Consider the following 23126-nt stretch of genomic DNA (forward strand, 5'->3'; position numbering starts at 1 on the left):
TTCAGAACTGTAATTTTGCTACTGTTGTGAATTGTGATATAAATGTCTGTGTTTTCAGATGGTCTTAGGTAACCTCTGTGAAAAGGTCGTTCGACACATCCTCAAAACAGTTTCGACCCACAGATTAAGAACTACTCATCAAAGCAGATGCTGAGACTCATAACCAAACTTTGGGCAGAGTACAGGGAATCTTAGAAAAGAAGAGGGAGATAGTAAGACCTGGAGAGGTCAGGAGCTCCAAAAGGAGAGCAACAGAACAAAAAATTCTGGGTGCAGGGGTGTTTTCTGAGACTGATACTCCAACCAAGGACCATTTATGGATATAACCTTGAACCCCTACTCAGATGTAGCCCATGGCAGTTCAGTGTCCAAATGGGTTCTCTAGTAATGGGAACAGGGGCTGTCTCTGACATTCTCAGTGGCTGGTTCTTTGATCACCTCCCCATGAGGGAGGATCAGCCTTGCCAGGCCACAGAGGAGGACAATGCAGCCACTCCTGATGAGACCTGATAAGCTAAGGTCAGATAGAAAAGGAGGAGGACCTCCTTTATCAGTGGATTTGGAGAGGGGCATGGGAGGTGAAAAGGGAGGAAGGGTGGAGTTGGGAGGGAATGAGAGAGGGTGCTACAACTGGGATACAAAATGAATAAACTATAATTAATATAAAAAATAAAAATTTTAATAAAAATGATACATGCACAAAAAAAGAAAAAAAAAACTACTGATCAAACATCAGGGCCAAAAAAACTAAAGATAGTAAAGGAAATCAGCATGTCTCTTGTAAAATAAAAAAAAAAAACCACAAATTTTCTTTTAAAATAAACATGGGATAGTATTGACTCACAGGCCATAATTTCCCTTTTCCTTCCCTAAGTAACCAAATGACTATTTTTTTATAAAATGACAAATCCTTGAATGTCTGAGAGGACAGTGTTAACTTTAAAGATAAATGAACTTAGCTGAAACAAATTGACCTTTAAGCATGGCTTCTCCAGCTTGACACACAGGCCGTCGCTTGTTGTGGTATAGTAGCTCACAAACTCATTCAAGGTTGAAAAGGTTTTCCTCCTGGTTAGGAAAAATCCACCTTCATCCAGTCTTCTTATTCTGTAGTGTTTTACAACACCTTCATCCAAAACTAGAACACAAAACAAATCCTGTCAATAAATGCATCACTGAACCCAAACCTTCCTTTGTGGTCGTTTGTTACTGTATGGAATGAAATTTTCACAAAAATGTTATCTTTCAACTTTGTCACAGGAAATATGTAATATACAAAGGAGGCACACCCAAAATTTGTGATGCAGAAGCAGGGTCACTCAGCGATCAGACTGAAGGGAAGAGAGGACAAAAACCAAGGAGTCAGAGTAACACTAAAACATGCCAAGCTTGAAAGGCCAGCACACATCATGGAAAAAGACCGTAAAATTGAATCTGTTGTTCTAGCAATGGAAGCAAGAAAATCCTGAACTAGCTCAGACATCACAGCATCCAGAGATAACAGCGCAAAGTGTTTAGACAAGTTCAACTCATCCTGGTCTTTTTTCCCCAGGGTAATCTAATTATGGGCAGACTGAAACAGAGGAAAAGGATTGTTATATCTCACAATATTATAAGGAATTCCTCAGTGCCGGTGCTACTCACTGTCTGGTCACCCTTCAGGCCCTTCAGTGCAGGCTGATACCAGAAACACCCAGTACAATGCAACAAGATCGTTTCCACAGAGCCTAAAATGTGGCTTATACGTGCAATTCTGCAACATCGCTTCAGCCTCAAGCAAATTCTCCAGCATCTTCAGGGACAATGAATGGCATTATTTTCTGATAGAATGAGTTCCAACGGAAACTGCGTTCTCTTGTTGTCCACCAATCTCTCTCTTGTTAACAGCATTCCCATGTTACCCAGAAAGTCTTTGCTCCTCTATGATGGTGAGATGCAGGAAGACTCTAAGCCCCACCCCCAACCCCAGCCCCCAATCTCGGGAAGGCCATTTCAGAGAGAACTATGTAGAAGCTTCAATTCTGGCACGTATAAAGGAGCCCAGGAACACAAAAGAATTCTGCTGTTATCATTTTTTTTTTCTGGAGTTGTTTTGGTTTTGTTTTTGCTGATGGAGGTTTTGAACTATTGATATAATTTGTGTGTCCAGCAGGGAGGAGACTGACCCGAAAAGAGACGCAACCCAGTGGAAAGCAGTGTTGATTGAGAAAGTAAATCTTAGTCCTTGGAGTCAGCCACGCATGGCTTTTCAACCTCAAAGGCAGGGAAGAAATTAATTTGAGCCAGGTTTTCTGAAACTGTGTTCAAAACATTGACCTATACAATTGCTATCTTGCTATCACTTGGCAAAGGCACTGGCAACTGCTGAGGAGAGACACATATAGCTCTTCTGAGCTCTTTCTGAATACAAGAGCTAGGCTTTGAATAAGCAATCAAGCAGCAGCAATGTTCCCATGATAGCACAGAGCCTGAGTAGCGAGAAGGCATGCTGAAGGGCCCAGGAGCGACAGTACCTGTCTTTGTCATTAGCCAATTCCTTTGTGGGGTCTGACAAGAAGACTCTAACTTTAGAGTTTTACTTGTATTTTACCTGACAGCCTGTCAAAAAATTCAATTTAAACATTCTGTTTTAAGCACATTTACTGTGTCAACCACGAGGGTAAGCTCTATGTTAACATTATTAACATCTTCAACAGTCCTATCAGGTGGGACCTTCAAAGTGGTCACAACACACAAATTGAGAACCACTCCTCTATACCACTAGGTATCAAACAGAAGATTCAGTTGTCTAAGTTGATAATAAAAGTATAATATGATACTAAAAAGATCATCTGAATTTGGGGAATCTTGCTTTCATATCTTTTTAAGAAAACATAAAAAGCAAGTGTACAATTAGCTCTCTTAAAGAGAATACCAGTATCTTAAATTAAAAATTTCAAGTGTATAATATACATCTTTATACCCTGATCTATCAATTTACCAATACAACTGACTGACTTTTAGGTCAAGTTTAATTGGCCTGCATCATCTCCAAGTAGAAGGCCTTTGTTGCCATAGAGGACTTAGCTCATAATTGAGTCCTGTATCTAGATTAAAAGGCTAACAAAAATTAAAAAATAAAAAAAAAATCGAAGAGAGCTGTAAACAATACCATGTCAGTCCCAATTCATTTCTCTACAATGTAATAAAAAATACCAGAAGTGGAAGCAAAATATAAAGTACAGCTGCAATTTATATAACTTACTGGCCTGAAAATTTAAGCTTTGCCATTTATCAAAGAGAAAACTGCATCAATTATAGCTGTGATGTCTAGCAAGCCAATAGATCTGTAATTGGAAGTGATGAAAAGCAATTCTTTTAATTCCTATTTTTAAACAAGATGGACCATCTCATGATTCCAAATTGAAGTGGACTATGTGTACATTAAACACAAATTTATGGATTTCTCTTTAATGGGCCACAAAAGATCGAAAGGCTTCCAAGCAAGAGATTTAAATCAATAGATGAATAAAAAGTTAAAATATTCTATGTTATTTCCTCAATAACACAGATGAAAATCACAATGATTGATACAGCTATGGCAATTTCTATTGATTATAAAGAAAGCCTAATTAAATGTTTGCCATATTTGCCTTAGTACAGGTCTGAACTCTTTACTAACTTAACCAGATACTAATACTTGAGAATACAGGTAGAGTTTTAAAGCACAGTAAAAATAATTTTATTTCATGGTCTATGGAACCACTTCAAAAGAGGGGAGATCCAGGCTTACAGTTTAATACACTGGGCATACCAGTCCTACTGAGCCTTGATGTCATCAGTATTGAATTAAATAAAGACTTTAGTGGCCTCCAGGTTCTCAAATATTTCCACATTCATGTTCAAGTCTTTCTGGTGCCTGTTGATTTCTCTCCCTGGATCCTGTACTTGTTGTTTCAACAGTCTTTTCATAAAATTTAATTCATATCTTGAACTTCTTGAACATCACTTGAATTCTTTTTCCTATGAATGGCTAGCCTACGAGCTGCCTCTCCCTCTAGATCTCCACTGAACTCCATATCCATCACCAAGCCTGTCCTCCCCACTCAAGCTGGTTTCTATTAGGTAACCCACTTAAATGAACTGAGAAGTATCCCAACAAAAGGATCTCTTGAAAGGAAGGGCCTGTGCTGTGCACTTTCAATACCTAGCACAGCCCATATACAATGAAAATTCACACAAAGATCTCCAAAATGAACCACTGATGACAACAATTAGTGAACTTAAAGTGAAATATAAGTTACTAAGGGGTCTGATGCAAACTTATAAGGAAGCTACACAGACACTCTCAGAATATAAGAAAACTTCCCTAGAATTTTATTCTGTGTATGTGTGTGTTGTCTACATGTATGTGCCGATGTACTTGCCAATGTGTGCCTACGTGAAGGGCAGAGGTCAATGATGTGTCTACCTCTTTCCCCCTCCCTCTTATGTTTGAGATAAAGTTTATCACTTCATTGAACCTGAAGCTCATTTTTTTACACAACCAGAGAGCACCAGAGAGTAGACTACCTCTGTCTTTGACCTGCCCCACCCCAACAGAGAGAGAGAGAAAGCTGAGGTTACAGATATGTACTCACTTTTTTACATGGGTGCTAAGTATCAAAAGCCCCACCTTCCTACTTGTGCAGAAATCATTTTACACACTGAACCATCTTTCCAGCCCTAAAGTCTTTTTTTTTTTATGCAAAAGCGAAGAGCTTTATTCAGGCTTAAGCTCGGTCTCTCCACTGTCAGCAATACAGTGGATCAGAGGGGAGAGCCCCGAGCAGCTATGTGACAGGGTTTTATTTGGGGCTTGAGCAAGCACCTGGAATTCCCAGCTTAGCAGCTACACGGTTGGATGATATTCAGCAAGAAGCCCTGAAATCTTATTTTTAAAGGGAAAGAAAACAAACTAGCAAATAATATTAAAAGGCAGTTACATTCAAGACAGCATCTAATTTCTTGGATTTTGAAAAACAGTGAAGATAGATAATTCTTCCTTTTGGTTGCCAATGATTCCATGACAACTCAAATGAGAACCATTCACATTCTATCTGAACAAACCTGAAAGATATATATTATTTTAAAATTAGGCCACAAAGGTTACAGCAGGGAAATCTATATATCATTGTCAGGATGACATTATATGTATTCTGACATTATATGTATTCATGAGTAGTCAAATTAAACTAAACATATATAACATTTTTAAAAAATGATTTCAGTTTGTTAGAGTTCCCAACCTTACTAATTGTCATTTCAAATGACAATGAATTCAAGGGTCTTAGAACTATAGAGAAGTGATTTTTGTATTCCTTTTGTTTCCTATGATTTGTTCTATGGAAGCAAGCCTACTCTAAATTCTGTAGCCTATAAATGGAGAATAATGCTTGTGCCATTTTCAATGTGAGTTGCTGTGGGTTCAGAAAATTAAGCACTTTAGTAACTGAACTGCAAAAATAAAAATAAGGTGAACTATAAAGCATAATGGAACCATCCATCAAAAGGTCAGTAGCATCTTGATGGATCTGAGTGATTACAGAATCTGTGGTTACCTTTTTTCTCTCATTTGTGCTATTTCACCTGGGGGAAAATGTTCACTTGTCAACTGATTAATCTACCAGAACATGTACAAGAACTAGGATCTACTGAAAGATGTAAGTTAGTGTGTATGAGAAGTACAGTACAGGTTTGTTGACTGCATTTAACTGCTGCATAGACCACACCACAGAACAGTGTACTGGCCTCAAACCTCAGTATCTGACTCAAGAGTCTGGAGCATCAGTGTGATTTAGAGCGTTTGCCGAAGCCAGGTGAATTTATGTGCAGTTGCTGACAGGTCCAGCTCCATTCTGTCCTAACAGTAACATCTTGTTTCACCCAGTCTCAAACAGTAGAAAAGGATGGTCTACTCTAAAGGAATGTTGTAAGATTGTGCAATTTAAAACTCTCAAAGAAAAATCGGTCCCAACTTTATCACACAGATAACATGGTATTCAAACATATCAAATATGTATGAAAGCCAAGATATCACAAAATTATGTGTTGGTTTTTTTTTTTTTTTTAAAGATAGACACTCCAGATACTAACTTTGGAACAGGACATTAATGGAAGCACACACACTGAGTCATTTCAGTGAAAAATACCAATATAACAAGCAGTTTGTTGTTTTATAGATAAATAAATGGATGGTTAAACAAATTCCTATTTTTTAGCATGTCTTCTGGCATCATGTGGGCACAGCCTTATTCCTTCTGATGATAATAATCAGTTCCCACACTGAGTAAAACAATACGACTTCCTTGATTGAGCAAAGGATTGAAAATCAAGAACTCTCTGCCCTAATCTTACTCTGCCCATGATTTGTTCTTTGACCTTAGGCAAAGAATTTCATTTCAGTTTCCTTATCTAGAAAATGAGAATAATGATCTTATCTCTATCCCCCCCCCACAGGGACAGTTCTAGTGTCATTGTTCACACGGAATGATAGATATTTGCAGTGTGCAGTGTGGGGTACTGTATTACAATATCAGTAATATCAAATAGCCTTGTCAACAAATGGGAGACACCTCTGCAGTTACATTTTATTTTCTTTGCACAATGAGAGCTGAAAAAAAAAAACAAACAACAAAACAAACAAACAAACAAAAAAATCCACGGTGGTTGCCCAACAGATTTGGAGAGAGAAAAAAAAAATCTTGTTAATTCAAGATGAGAGAACCTTGCACTTATAAACTCCTTATTTTCCTGACTTCCAAATATTTGTTTATAACTTTTCATAACTATGCCAAAGGCAATCTTGATGACTTTCCCTATAACACTGACTCAGAAAGTGGGCTCAATTAGCTCTATTTCCATGAGTATATAGCACGTAATTGAATTATTATGATCTATCATGCATCAAAACCAAATTCAAAATACACAGCCATTGCTTTTGCAGAGAACTTGAGTTTGGTTGCTAGCACCCGCATTTGGTGGCTCACAGCTACCTAAAACACCATCTCCAGGTAATTTATTTGTTGTCCATTTCTGGCCTCCATGGACACCCAAGACACACACACACACACATACACATACACACACACACACACACACACACACACAGATCAAAAGAAGTCTAAAATAACAATCACACTGATTGTATAATGAGTTCTTTCTCTGCAGAAAATAGAACTAGCACCCAAGGATGGAAAAAACCACATCTGTCTTGAAATACTAAATGGTAGTAATATGTAATATGTAAACTAGTTGTTCTCTCTTCTGGAAAAAATGATATCAACTAAGACAAAGGTGACAGCTAGCTTGTATTTTGCATATACTTTAATTTGTAGGTCCCCAAAGCACCTTGTTTCTAGGTAGGAATTTTCAGTGTGCTGTGGACACCAGTCACTAAGCTTTATTGTTAAACTGGTAAGTTTAATTAGATGAAAATTCATCTGTATTAGCTGACTCAAAAGAGCTTGCTAAGAATGCACTTTAAGGGCGCATACAGCCTGGGAACCTCCAGAACTTTTCTGACCTACAGCTTTACCTGTGTATTGATCTTCGGAGGCAGCATAGCATATAACCTGTGCAATTAAACTTAGCTTTCTTTTCCATGCTGTGTAGCACAGAAATCGTGATCCTGAACTGTTAAGCTGTTCAAAGTCTTACCACATGTTCGAGCTAATTCTCAAGAGATATAGGCCATTCTCCCCCTTAATTTTCTGGCTCCTCAACTTAGCTAACTCCCCTATTTTAAGAATAGGATTTAAGTTTTCCATGCTTGTATAACTGATATCTAAAGGAAATAAGTATCTTTTTCTTTTTTTTTTACCAATGTATAATTTAAACATTCACTACTTTAAGTTATCTTTAATGAAAATTATCTATTGCATAAAATTTCAGATGACAATAGCCCTTGACGTGTCTGGAATTGCAATAAAACCCTCCACAAAGCAACTTGACTCTTTATTCCTCTTGGGATTCTGACTCTTCACTTGATATTATATCTGCAATAAATCACCATATATTAACATTCTTGCATTATATCACCTCAGTTTTCTGCAGAAACTCTTTGACTAGGTTAAGATATAATAGGAGATAATAGCCAGTGCTTCTCCTTTTCAAGACTTACCCTAAGGAAATGATTCAAATATCTATATGCCTTTATTTAGTTATGTGTCTCCCATGTTTCAGAAAGAGTCAAGATTTTACATCACAAAAAAAATAAAGTAAAAATTTAATAAATGCATGGAGCTGACATAATATCTCAGTGATGGAGTGTCTGTCTAATATGCATAATCCCTGGTTTCAATTTCCATCACTGTCCACAAAATGAATAATGGAGCAAATAATAAAATGTTCTAATTATAAAAATAAATATGTAGATAAAGGAAGAAAACAGACAAACAGAAAGTAAGTGCCATGATGACCCTGGGAATAAAGCTGATGTGGTATCTTCAGATGCCCATTACATAGCTCACTTTGCTCCTTTCAAGCAGCTCACAATATAAACAGAAAGGCATTCAGCTACATGCTTCCCTACAGGGAAGTATCAACAAACAATTCGTCCAAAAGACAGAGAGAGGGAGAGAAAGACATAGAGAAAGAGAGAGAGGCACTAAATATTTATAATATTAAAATGAGAAATAAACCTCATACAGACCTCATAAAGCAAACTTGAAAATATGACAACCAGTATCAGCAAAGACCTTCTTAATAGTAAGTACAAGAACACACTGCAAAGAGGAGGTTCTTATAAAGTCGATTACTGTGGACTAATTTGAAACCCAAAATCCGATAAAAGCATGTGTATGGAAAACTAAAACAGCAGTTAATCACCCCAAAGAGGAAAGCAATATGAGCAAGAGTATTCACCAAATCATTTTCTAGGACTAAATGATTGTTAAATTGTAGTAAACCTGGGAATTGAGACTTAATTGTAGAAACTGAATAATTGTAAAAGTTACCTAGCAGGGGGAAAAAAAGATATGTATTTACTGTAATAAGTGAAATAAATGGGATATACAATTAAGAGAAGAAAATAATTATGAACATAAGGATACAGCTGGCAGCTCACATGTTCCAGAACCTTTCTCTGCTGAAGGAATCCAGCTGAGGTTCCTTGCGGAAATCATAACTGCGTATGAACAAAGATGATTAAATTTGCCAACATGAAGATTACCCTTTGATTGGCAAATTTGAGGGTGTTTTAGTCCATCTGGTTTTCATGTCAGCTATAATAACAGTACACAGCCTTTAAAATAAGAGCAGACACATAAATACTTCCAGTCTGTATTTTCTTTTTAGAGAAACAATGTAAAATTTAGCCACCTAAAGCAGCATCTATTCATTCGGCTCAAAACATTGTCTAGTGTGACACATAGTGTTCTTCATGTGAGGAAACAATGAAATCCACTTTTCTTTCACATTTAAAGCAATCATTCATTTTCTCTTCAAAAAGCAAAATGTGTTTCCCTTTTGCCTCCTCCCCCACAGAACCCCTGGTTAAACTGATTTCTAAATTCTTATCATTATCTACCATGGAAGACTCAAAAAGCGCCCATTCTTGTTTCTTCTCCTTTCATTTTTTTATATTTATTTTTTACATTTATAATTTTTTATTGAATAAATACTTGTAATTATTTTTTACATTTTCATATTTTTATATTTTACACTGTTCCAACTTACTCTTTGGTAAGTTCTTGCACAGTTAAATGATAAGCAATCAAATGACACAGTACACTTACTAACCTCAAAAATTTCTTCTGTGACCACAAGTGTGTATCAACATGCTCAACAAATGGTTCTCTTTTTTAAATTTATTTTTATTTTTATTAATTACAGTTTATTCACTTTGTATCTCCCCCTGTAGATCCCTTCTTCTTCCCCTCCCAAGTCCACTCATAGGGGAGGTCCTCCTCCCCTTCCCTCTGATCCTAGTCTATCAGGTTTCATCAGGAGTGACTGCATTGTCTTCTTCTGTGGCCTGGTAAGGATGCTCCCCCTGAGGGGAAGGTGATCAAAGAACAGGCCAATCAGTTCGTATCAGAGACAGTCCCTGTCCCCATTACTATGGAGGCCACTTGAACACTGAACTGCCATGGGCTACACCTGTGCAGGGGTTCCAGGCCATCTCCATGAGTGGTCCTTGGCTGGAGTACCAGTCTCAGAAAAGACCCCTGTGCCCAGACTTTTTGGATCTGTTGCTCTCTTTGTGGAGCTCCTGTCCCCTCCAGGTCTTACCATCTCCCACTTCTTTGGATAAACATATTAAAATCTGTACACCTAAGGAAGCTAAACAAGAATGAGGACTCTAGCTAAGATCCTCAATCCTCATTCAGAAAGGCAAAGAGGATGGACATCGGAGGAGGGAGAAGACAGAGAACAGAAGAGGAGCCTACCACAGAGGGCCTCTAAAAGGCTCTACCCTGTAAGGTATCGAGGCAGATGCTGAGACTTATAGCCAAACTTTGGGCAAAGCGCAGAGAATCTTATGATACAAATGGTTTTCTAATAAAGGGACTGACGATTAAATAATCTGCTTTTTTTTTTCCCCCTCTTGGGGGTCTTGGGTGATTTTGTTCACTTTAAGATTTTTACTCATGGAAGTTTAAGCACTCCATGGTATTGGAGAACCCTTAAAAGGACAACTTTAACTGGACATTTCTACTATTCTGTTACAGTAGAAGAGACATTGGAGAAATGAAACTTAATATATAAACTGTAAAATTTTGTTGAGTTCAGTCAATGGATTTCTAAAATGTTAATAACAGAGAAATTGCTTAGATGTCTAAAGTGATGCCTAAATGTCTACAGTAATAGTAAGTTGTTTGCCAAGCTGGAATCCCAGTCTTACCCTGCAGCATGGCCTACAAAGGTCAGCACACTTGACAAAACCTATCAACCATCTACTCATTTCCTGACTGAAGAAAATGTGATAATATCTTAACTTCTAAATAGCATGCTTCAAACCTTTCTGTGGGCTTTCAAATCTTCTCCAAAGCTCTTAGAAAACCTTCCCAACAATGGGGTAATCAGCCAATTGTTATTTGCCCTTAGAATTCAGACTTCTGTTACTTATTCCCTTTTTCCTCACTAAGTTTCATTTAAACAGAATAAACATAAAAGTGCTGGAGGAAATGCAAAGAATAGTAAGAGAAGTACCTTGAAACCAGTTTTGATCTCCTTAATAGGTGTTTCTATCTACTGGGGTTTGGGCGTGGAAATTCTCCCAAGTGCTCATGTATTAAATGATTGATTCCCAGGAAGGCAGTGTGCCGAGGTGGAAACACTGAGTGGCAACTAGTCATGAGGGGCCAGACATTATCAGTGTATTAATCCTTAATGGGCTATACAGAGGGGACGGCTAGTTGGACAGAGTGAGTCACTGAAGGTAAGATTATGAAGAATGTGTTCTGATCCAGGCCCCTTCCTCTCCATTCTCTCGGATTCTTGGGAGTCATGAGTTGGGATCTCTTCTCCCTCTTGCCCTTGCACATCAGGTACTGCCTCACCACAGTTGGACTGAAAACTCTGAGATCATGAGCCAAAACAAGCCTGGCCCCATTATGCTGTGTTTCTTAGGTATTTTTATCATAGCAGGAGGAGAGCTAAAGCAATCTCAAATGATTCATTTTGCATACCAGATCATTTACTTTCACACTCGAATATTGTCTCTTCCTATTTTCAACCTTGATTTTCCTATAGCAAGAATAACGGCTGGTGATTCCTTAATTATTATTTATATATACCTGGCTTTCATGTCCAGAAATTTCATCATACATACAATATATATATGGCACTAGAAAGATTAGTTTCATGTGTAAACTTAAGTGAATTAAGGACTCTCAGGGAATTGGTAAAAAATATTATTTATAGTCAAGCCTCTGGGACATAGAGCCAAACCCAAGGAAGCTGAGTCACTAGGGCCCTTGAAAGATGTAGTGAATCCTGACCTCTTCAGTGCTCTCTTTGCATCCCAGATGCTACAAGGTAGGCAGTTTGCTCCAGCATATGTTCCCAACAATAATTTTTTCTGCCTTGTAAAAGGCCAGGAAACAATGGGGACAAACATCCATGCACTGAAATTCATGGAATCATGACCAAAATAAACCTGAAAAATGATTCATGCAAACAGTAAAGAACTCACAAAGCTAAAAAAAAAAAAAAAAAATCTAATCCGTGCAGAGACTGATGCACCAAACAAGGACCATGCATGGAGAGGACCTAGACCCTCTGCTCAGATGTAGCCCATAGGCAGCTCAGTCTCCATGTGGATACCCGAGTAAGGAGAGAAGGGGCTACCTCTGTCATGAACTAGGTTCCCTGGCAATGTGGTGGTACCAGGGCACAGAGGAAGAAGATCCAGACAGTGTTGATGAGATTTGATAAGCTATGGGCAGATGGGAGATGAGGAGAACTCCCCTTTCAGTGAACTCCCCCTTCAGGGGAAGGGGATGGGGGAAAGAAGTAGGAAGGGTGGGACTGGGAAGAGTTGAGGGAGGGAGCTTCAATCTGGACACATAATGAATAAATTGCGAAAAAAAATTAAATTTTTAAAAAATGAAACAAAACAAAACTTGCTTCTGTATCGAGGGCAGGTAAATACTAATGGTTTGAGTTAAAGCCAGTTAAGTTGGAACAGTGTAAAATATAAATATAAATATGAAAATGTAAAAAATAATTACAAGTATTTATTCAGTAAAAAATAATAAATGTAAAAAATAAATATATATTTAAAAAAAAAAAAACAGAGGAGACTCTGACATCCACAGCCTTAATCCACACCATCTTGTCCTATTGAAAATGGATCAGGATTTTATATTGCTATCTCATACGACTACTCCATCTCGAAACAAAGAACTTTCAAGCTATGAGTACTGCTTAAGAATGAGATGGTGATAAGATCCATTTCTGCCAATGATACCACCTAAAGGAAAGGAAGGGTTACCAGCTCAACATTCTGAAACATTTCAGCCATCTAATGCCAGGATTCTATTCTTTCTTTACTATCTCAGGCAGCTGAAATGCTGCCCTCATTTATCTTCTGTAAGCCTTCAAAGACCTTAAATAAAACAGGTAAATATTTAATTCAAAGGAAGCAATCAACTAGAGAGAAAGCCTACAGAATGGGAGAATTCCTGCCAACTGTACATCTGAGAGGGAACTGATATTGAGGGTTATTTAAAAACTAAACAACCAGTAAGCACATAACCCAGTCAATAACTGGACTAGTGAAATGAACAAATAGTTCTCGAAAGACAAAATACAAATGGCCAATAAATAGCTCTATTCAAGTTACACAATCAACATAGGTGTCTGTCAGTAGAGAAAAAGGTAAATAAAATGTGGTATGTGCCTATAATAGAATTTCATTGAGCCTAAAAGAGGAAGAAGGTTGCGTTGGATTCAGGAAAACAGAACCAACCATAGATTGTCAATGGTAAGTAAAAGTAAAAGTCAGGTTCAGAAAGACAAATGTCATGTCTTTCTCATTGATGGTTTCAGATTTTATAGAGATACATGAGGCCATGTATGAGTACATGGCATGAAAGTAGAAATTAAAGTATTTAGAGGGATGAATGCAACTGATAGGAATGGGGAGAGAGCCAAGCAGAAGCCCATGGCCAAAGTGCTTTGTATAACTGTATGAAAGCATCCTTTTGAAATCCGTTCTTTGTACACTGACCTTATGCCAAGAAAAAAAAAATTGTGTTTTCTTATTCTCCACGTTTCCTCTTAACTGGAATTCCCCACAATCATCCAAAAACGAAGACACTCAAGAGACTTAGGAAATGATGTTCAAAATAGAGACAGGAGTCCTGACTTTTTAACTCAGTGAATACTATGTTCCCTCAAACTGTCCTTCCCACAGTCACTGCCCTGCTGAGGGCTCCAGTACTTTGTTCCTGGGTCTCTCAGTAAGGCCAAATGTAAGTTGTCTCCAGCTTCATTGTCCATCTTCCATCATCAACACAGTATTCTCTCCTGTACACTCTCTTTAAGGTTCCTTACTTATAATTCCAGAAGGTAATAATCTGTTTTGCTGTCCCTATTAATTTGCATAAACTATTAGCTATAATGAGAATGTCTTCTATTTATATATACATTAACTAATTTTTTAAGGCTAGGCCCAGGTATCTTTTTCTTCCTTAAGCTTTCTACCTACCAATTATTAAACATAGTGGCTCCCTTGACCCAGTCTCCCACTGTACGTCGGACTCTAGCACCTCGAGGCTAGTCATTCCACAGAATTCATATTACACATTTTCACTGTACCTGTCCTTAAAGGCTCTGAGCCATTCGATTGCGAAGATTATGTCTTCATTGTTTTATTAGCCTAGTAATGAGCACAAAACTGTCTCATCATTATCACAATGATTGTGTATTGGGCTTTTATTATATATCAGACTTTGTGCTAAGGGCTTTATATACATGATCACAATGAATCAGCCGTGATGTGGAAAATGAAGCTAAACTGACTTTAATGATGTGCTCAAGGTCACTCAGCAATTATGTGCCAGACAGGAAATGAAAATCCAGATAGGTTCAAATCGGTTCATATCTTGCATTTTATTGGACCAGTCAGAGCTCTTGGGTGCACTCTTCTGGCCCAGGCTCAGATGACCAGGATTATAGGAGAATGCACCACACCTGGGAACTTTAGTATAATCGTGCTATAAACTTCAGTTACACATTTTTTAAGTTACTTTATTGTTGGGAACAAAGCCCTGGGACCCTTCCTAAGGGCCTGACCTGCCGGATAAGCACCGGATGCCAGCAGGCCATAGTTTCTTAAGACCCATTGTTCCCGAAACTGTTTGCTTTGGGACACATCCGTGACCACCAATGTTATCTTTGGGCCTTGTAACTCTTTAACCCACCTTCTTAGCCTTGGGAACTTCCCACCAAGGGCCATGGTATTTTTCCACTACTACTTCCCTTTCTCGCCCCTCTCCCCTGCCCTGCCAGAACCACGTTTTAAAAGAAACACCAAAGTTCAATAAAGCTGACACTTGACCGGCAACTGTCTGCTTGTGTCCTTTCTCTCTCTCCCCCATCTTTTTCAGGATTGACCCCCTTCGCCCCCACGAATAACTGAGTCCCGCGGGGCGGGACAGAGTGGCGCCCAACGTGGGGCCTTTTAGAACAGAAAACAGAAGGTACAAATACTGCACAGAGACATTGAGACAAAAAAAAACATTAACCAGCTGGCCAAATTTATTGAAAATACTGATGAAGTTAGGGGCGTCCCCCTGAACTTCGGCAGCTGTGACCACCTCGATCACATCTTGCTACCCAGATACAGGCACCTCGAGCTCTGAGGAATTTTTGAACAGAGAACAGAAGGTACTACACGAACAAACATTGCACAGAAACATTTAGACACTTACGGTTTATCAATTTTACTAAATGAAACCCTGCCATATTGTTTGTGCTAATTGAGAAAATCGCAGTTTTTAAAATGTATCTTGTGGAGAGCTGTTTGTTTGTTAAGCTGCTTTGTTTATAAAAAAAAAATTGGCAGTTTCAGAACTTTTTGTAATAATGTAACTTGTTTTTGCCTTGCCTTTAAAAAGCAAATTGTAGCCGCTGGGCTCCAGCAGGATCATGTTAGGATGGAAAGGATTTTGATGAGAGTTTTTGTGTTGTTCGAAAAGCAAGAGAGAGAAAGTAAGAATGTCTAGTTTAGCCAAAAAAAGGAAGCTAGAAACCTAAAGGTATACAGAATGTTACAGAAGGTTGGTAAGTGTATGTATAAAATAACCAGAAGGTATTAAAAAAGAACTGTATTTTAAAATATGTTGTGCATCGTTTAAAAGGCTGGTGATTCCTCATTGCAAAATGTTTTTTATGCTCTTTTAAGAGGAAAGAATTCTGGCTAATAGGTTTGGTATGGCTAAAATAATTTATACAGTTTAAGATTGTTCTGTACTGTTCTGTTATGCAGTTGGTTCTAAAACTTATTTGAGCTCCATATATAGCCAAAGATGACCCTGAACTTTTGGTTGTGGGGGATTGTGGATGCTCCACAGTGGTTGCTATATCATCATCAACACCTAATGGCTATGTTTGGTATTGTCAGTCTGTGGTAGCCTAACACGTGGCTAGCCGCCATGATCGTTCAGGGATAGAGAGTGTGTGGAGCTGTAGTTTTGCCGCCATGTTTGTTTGGGGCTTACAGCTGAGTTTAGTTACACGTGGCCAGCCGCCATGCTGGTCCGGAGATAAAGAGGGTGGAGCTATGAGTTTTCCACCATTTTGTTTATGTCTCAGTTATGTTATGTTCAGTCATCTGATTAGTGCTAAATGCAAAGCTTTTTACTGTTCAATTTTAATGCAAGCGGTAGGAGCAGCAAGATTTGCTAGCTTCTCTATGAACTGTATCTGATTAAAAGGTTTGCTTTAATTTTAGTTCAAAAAGAGCAGATTTAAAAGTTATGCTAACAACTACAGTTGGTTAAGATGTTAAGCTATACCTAGTGTCTTTGTTTAGTTTTTTTTTTTTTAACACAGTTTAGAGCAGACGATAAAGATAAAGAGTAACTCAAATATGCTGGCCCTCAAGCTTGTCAGAGATCTAATAAATATGGCATTTTAACATACGTAAGCTTATTATGACAAAGTCCAACCTGTTGATGCATCTTTTCAAGTGTCTAGCACATCTGTGCAAATAACAGTTACCTGCAGTATTGGCTGTGTTTTAAAGTTTCAATAAACAGTCTTTAAACGTTTTTACAGATAGTGCCTATATAGCTTAGTCTTTGCCTAGGTTAGAGACTGCAAATTAAATTTAAACATCTTCTCCTGCTAAAATTATTTTTACAAATTCAAAATTTGATATATATATATATATATATATATATATAAACTTTTCCTTTTACATTGGACATTTACAAGCTCATTCTAACCTTCCAGGACCTTTAACTAAGGTAATTATAAAGCTGACTTGTTTAAACAATGTCCTTCTTGTGTTGTCCTTTTGCCTACTTCCCATCTTGGGGTCAATCCCTGTGGCCTTGTACGGCTTTTCCCAAGGCTGACTATACATTCTAGGATGAGTTCCTTCGATTTTGGGAAAAAGGGGTACGTCCATCTCGAGTTAAACATGAGCCCTTAACTGCCATTACTCTAACTGTAATTCTAGGGCTTGGAGCCGCTGGAGCTGGTACAGGCATAGCCTCCCTAATTACCTCCCAGCAACAATTTAATCAACTCTCCCTAGCAGTGGACAAAGACCTACAAGATTTGCAAAAAGGCTTACAGGACCTGCAAGATTCTATGGTGTCCTTATCTGAGGTAGTTTTACAAAACAGGCGTGGTCTAGATTTGGTTTTTCTCCAGGAAGGTGGACTCTGCGCTGCGCTCAAGGAAGAATGCTGCTTTTACACTGACAAAACAGGTTTAGTGCAAGGCAGTATCGATAAGGTTCGCTCCAGTTTGGAGGAACGAAAATGGAACAGAGAGATACAAGAGTCCTGGTATCAAAATTGGTTTTCCACATCCCCATGGCTAACCACTCTGCTTCCCAGTCTGCTAGGACCTTTTGTAGGTATCCTTTTGCTTCTCTCTTTTGGCCCTTGGGCCTTTAATCGTCTCACAAACTTTGTTAAGAACCAGGTGAGCTCCGCAATCAAGCCTGTTGGAGTCCACTACCATCGTCTGGCTGGGGAAGAAGAATCTGCCGTGGAGCTTCCACCTGATGCCCCGGCCTCCTGCCCCCTTGATTTCTCCACCCTAGTATCTCCTGGCCCGAGATGGAAGTTCTGGGGCCGCTCTTCCAGTTAGACCTGGGCTTTTTTGACTCTCATTAATTGGCGCAATGATTGGCTCGTTTTATATAATTGCTTAAAAACCAAGCGATAAATAGGTCCTATTGGGAAAACAAACGTGTTACACTACCACAAAGTGAGTGGTCTGGCAAGTCAGAGACGGAACGAGTGGATAAGTCTCGGTCCACCTAAGACAGGATGACTTCGCCCAGAGGAGGCCGATCCAATGACGGGTAAGGATCCAGCACCACTCTTCTAACAGACTCACACCCGTTTGTGCTGTTCGTGACAAATAATTTTTCTCACATAATCAAGACGGCTAATATACCTAGGGCCTTGCACTCTGAGGGATTCTTCCCATTGCACCAGAAATGGCCTAGGTCTGCCTATGATTGCCGTGAGACCTGAGTCACCGAACCTTTGTAAACGTGAGTCCCCAGACCTATAAAATTCCCAAACTGTTTATAAAATCGCTGAGAGTCCTAGGAGGCCTCCCCCTCCTCTTTTAAAAGACAAAAAGGGAGGAGATGTTGGGAACAAAGCCCTGGGACCCTTCCTAAGGGCCTGACCTGCCGGATAAGCACCGGATGCCAGCAGGCCATAGTTTCTTAAGACCCATTGTTCCCGAAACTGTTTGCTTTGGGACACATCCGTGACCACCAATGTTATCTTCGGGCCTTGTAACTCTTTAACCCACCTTCTTAGCCTTGGGAACTTCCCACCAAGGGTCTTGGTATTTTTCCACCACTACTTCCCTTTCTCGCCCCTCTCCCCCGCCCTGCCAGAACCACGTTTTAAAAGAAACACCGAAGTTCAATAAAGCTGACACTTGACTGGCAACTGTCTGCGTGTGTCCTTTCTCTCTCTCCCCCATCTTTTTCAGGATTGACCCCCTTCGCCCCCACGAATGACTGAGTCCCACGGGGCGGGACACTTTATCTACTTGACATAGTGTATAAACAAATAAATGAGTCCTCAGCACAGTTGAGGAATAGGTAAGTACAGAAACGGTGAAGCTATAAAATTCTCAAGTGAATTCTTATATTCATTATTCTTTGTTCCCTGACGTCCCAATAGGAAAACATTATGCCTATTACCTTGCCAATTCAGACAAAGTGTAAATGGCTAACATATAAAAATGTTGCTGAGTCAGACTTCAGATCGAATGGCCAACACCCAGTCCTACTGTGAATGTGCTGAACACCAATAAACGCTTTTACTCTACTTTTTTGAAGGAAATTACTTTAATGTGCTGACTCTGACCCAATGGTAATTTAGAGGTCCTCGTAGAGAACATTTTCATATTGTGGCTCAAGAAACTTTGGTAAACTCATTCTCGTGGGTTTGTGAGTGGAGCAGTACTAGGTGACGATAAGGAAATCATCCTAATCCTCTTCCTTGTTAAAACAGCATAGAGTGGGAAAGAGCCTGAGCTTGGTCCGGAGAGAGCTGGGGTGAACACCACCTTCTCTGTAACTTTGTGAAACATTTCCTCCTCTATAGAGCAGAGTAGAATATTCACTGAAGGACTGTTGTGACCATTATACTATTCTTAAATTTGAAAGAGTTTCTGTGCATAATAGCCACTGTATCGCTTCCAAAATCCCAGGTGACACCACTCAGGCTGCCACTTAAGTGGACACTCAAGTCTCTTCTGGAAGAGTGGGGAGGGGCCCAGTGAATAGGCAGTGCTGCTTTGCTAATATTTAAAGAATGACAGATGGAATCTCTACCTAACATTAAGCCTGGCAATGCATTTTTGCATCTGTTTTTAATTTTAACATGGAATAGTGGTTGTAGAAAGCTCTGAACCCAACTGCCTGTTGGAAAAGCCTGATGCTAAGGCTACAGTCCACCATGGCGGAAAGCCCTGGGCTGGGACTTCCTTTGTCAGCGGGGCTTCCTCTTCTCTGCCTGGGGAGACAGATCCCCACACCGTTTACCTGAGGAATGTTATGTAAATTACAGACTCAGTTTCCTTTCTGTTGATAAGAACCCTCTCAGTAAGCACCTGGGATTCCTGAAATGCCTTTCCATGCAAATGAGGCATTCTAGTAGCTTAAGCCTGTAGCCAATGATGTATATCTACTGGAACTCCCTACCTCCTCCCGCAAGTTCTACGTAACCCTTGTTCAGTCCGATAAAGTTGAATTGCCTTGTGGAAGCATCTCAGCCAGGCAAACCTGTCTCTGCTCCCCTCGACCTCATCAACTGGTGGCCAACAGTCCCTGAAAAAAGGGGAGACCCATAATTGCCTGGCTATAGATGCCTCTCAGATTCTTTTCTTTCTAGCTGTGTGACCTTGGCCAAGCTACTCCCATCTCTCCAGGTGGTGGTTTTTCCATCTGTGAATTCACAAGGAAGTGCACTTCACACAGGTGTGAAGGCTAAATGTGTCAGCACATAAAATATTCAAAGTGTGTCTGCTGCTTGGAATTACTATGGAGCTCACTATCAGGAAAGGCATCTCTGCTAGTAGGAAGATCCAGACGAAGCTATAATGACTGTATCCTTCCATATACAAGAGGACTGTATCCTACAGTTCTGCTTTCTAATTTCTTCCAAATTCCCAGTGTAGAGAAACAATGTTTTTTTTTGTTTTTTTTACTCAAGCTAGGTATTATGTAGAGAAAAATATCTTCATGAGTTTGACAAATTTTTTACTTAGCTAAAAGCCAGAGCAGCTCAACAAATAAATAGTTATCTTTCTTATATAAACACTTTTCTTCTATTTACTTTGCATCTAACTGCCAACTAGGACATATGTTCTTGAGTCAGGAATTGTCTTGTTTTCTCTTATAGCTCAACCCTCTGAATACCTACAGGGACAAGAAAGGCAAATAAACAATCCCTACTCTAATTTGCTGAACGAACCACAAGTTTCTTTTAAGACCTGAATCATCTCTTTGCTTGGCTTACAGTAGAGATACATAAAATGCCTCTCACTATAATTACACAAAAATGGAAGCATGATTTTTGCTTATTTATTCTTCTATTATGTTTTTTGCCTTCTCCATGTTTTCCTCAAACTTTTTTTTATGAACATCTGCAGGTGGTAAGGAAAGAGCTCTGCAAGGAGAAGGGACTGAAAGGAAGTCCCTACTCTGCTAAACAACCAGGCAGTAAATTTAGTCTCTAACAGGAATAGGTTTTTAAAGCAGCAAAAGGATTTCTAAGAGTATAGTTCCTGTGCCGAAGTTTCTGATAAATTCATGCAAAACATGTTTTTAAGAGGCATTAGAAGTTACTTCCTGATTGATGGGATGTTAATAAATAGCTATAAATTATCTAATATGCATGTATCACTTCAATGCACATTTAAAATTAGAAATACTATTATTACATTGGATTGCATTTGTTTTTGTTTGGTTCCCTTTTCTTATAATGAACACCTTTTGCATAACAATCACCACACAGACACTTGATGCCATGAGAAAATTTTGTCAGAAACCTTTGTCAGTCTTTTGAGGTAAATAAAAATAGCATTGATACTAACTGGGTATGTTTTCATTTACAGCATAACTTTTTAGAAACGTTTCTCAAATAAAGTCAGATGATGTTAATCTTCCCATAAGCTACTGGGTCATGAAGACTGAAAATATAAATAAAACACTTAAAAAAAAATCCATGCATGAGCACGGGTGGTAGTTTATGTACAGAAGTAAGAGCAACTCTTCAGTAGCTATACCATGGAAGAAAATAACAATAAATCTGGCAGGTCATTCGTGCCTCCACCCCCCAAAAAAAGGGATGAAAGTAGTAAAGGACTTGCTGGAAAAAGGAAGAGATCCAAAGGCAGAGGGGATAGGAGAGACTGATGAGTGAAAGCAGGATACACATTTCTGAAAATTAAATGAAAAATTAATTATTAATTTAAATGTCATCTGGGAATTTTATTTAAATAGAAGCTTAACAACTTCACAATTTTGTTATAAATTCTTTGTTATAGTTTATATTATTTGCCAACAATATATACGGATTTTTTTTTTTCATTCTAAGAATAAAGAAAGCATTTTAGGGGGAAAGTAAAAACAAATGATAAAATGTTTCCATTTTCTTGCTTCATAACAGGTTCTTTTCTAAAACGCCACAAGGGGGAGTAGGTGGTCAAAAGCTGGCCGATGGATGAGTTTCAGAGATGAGCTGTGGAAGCCTGCAGTGCTTGGGGGGTTTATTTCTATTTCTTTCTCATTTCTTTTCTTTCTTTCTTTTTTGTTAAATGAAGAGTTCTCAGAGATTGCTTACAGAATAATGGAGTAGCTGGATGCCTGTGGCTGCCATTTCACCTTTAATTGTTCTTCTTTTTATTTTTTTTCTTGCCTCTCGCTGTCATTTGCTGCTCAAAACTTTTCATCCTCAGTTGTTTTCCAAAATGAGATCATTAAGCTTACAATGTGATGTAGGCCTCCAAAGTAGAGAAATTTCTAGTTTCAATTCCTCTTGCTAATCACAAATATAGACCACACTGAACTTATCACAGCCACATTTATAATATGTACAACACAATGTCTTTGTCAGTTACTCAAGTGTGTTGGTAACAGATAAACTATATACAGATTTATATTTTCTTCTTTTGAGACTTCAGAGGTGGATTGTAGAAAACATTTCTCCACCCTCAGTTTAAGGATCATGATATATCTTTCAAAAGTAAGGACGTTCTTAAGAATGGACATTACCAAAACAGAAAAAGAACTTTTTGTTTTGGCTTTGTATTTCTGGGTTTTGTTTTGTTTACTTGTTTTTGCTTTGTTTCTTTTTTCTTTTAGGACAGAGCCTCTCTCCATAACCCTGGCTGTCCTGGAACTCACTAAGGACACTAGGCTCAAACTCACAGAGATTCACCTGCCTAGTCCTGTGTGCTTTGTTCAAAGAAAGGAGGAACAAACACTATGAAGACCATACTGGAAAGTCTAGTCACAGTGATAGTGTAACTCTTACAGGAAGCACAGGATGACTAAAGGTCATATAAAGATTACCCTAGAATTATAAGTACTTTTTAAAGAGTGTAGCATCCTTGTCCATCAGAAACATGCAAACCAAAACTACTGTGAGATTACATCTCACCCTTGTCAGAAAAGAGGCAATAACAAATGCCAGTGAGAATTTAGGAAGAGAAACCCTTGTTCACTGCTGCTGGGAGTATAACCTAATACAGATATTATGGGAATCAATAGAGAGGTGTGTCAAAAAGTGAAAAGTAAAACTACTCTATGACCCAGGCATTGCACTCCAGGACACACACTCAGAGGGCTCAGTTCCACCACAGAAAGACCTACACATCCGTGTTTATTGCTGCGTTAGTCACAAGAGTAAAGAAATAGGACTAGACTACACATCTCTAATAGG

General features: G+C 38.7%; 1 protein-coding gene across 1 annotated transcript in view; it reads right to left on the bottom strand.

The window, feature by feature from the left end:
• Frk (fyn related Src family tyrosine kinase) overlaps positions 1-23126 on the bottom strand; it is a 119011-nt gene that overhangs the window by 19847 nt on the left and 76038 nt on the right. The window contains exon 3 of the mRNA XM_055616021.1: positions 975-1138. Coding sequence (XP_055471996.1) covers positions 975-1138 — 164 coding nt within the window. The remainder of the gene's footprint in view (positions 1-974; positions 1139-23126) is intronic.

This window comes from Psammomys obesus, unplaced genomic scaffold (genome assembly GCF_907164565.1).
Source record: "Psammomys obesus unplaced genomic scaffold, mPsaObe1.curated_primary_1811, whole genome shotgun sequence".
NCBI classification, from domain to species: domain Eukaryota; kingdom Metazoa; phylum Chordata; class Mammalia; order Rodentia; family Muridae; genus Psammomys; species Psammomys obesus.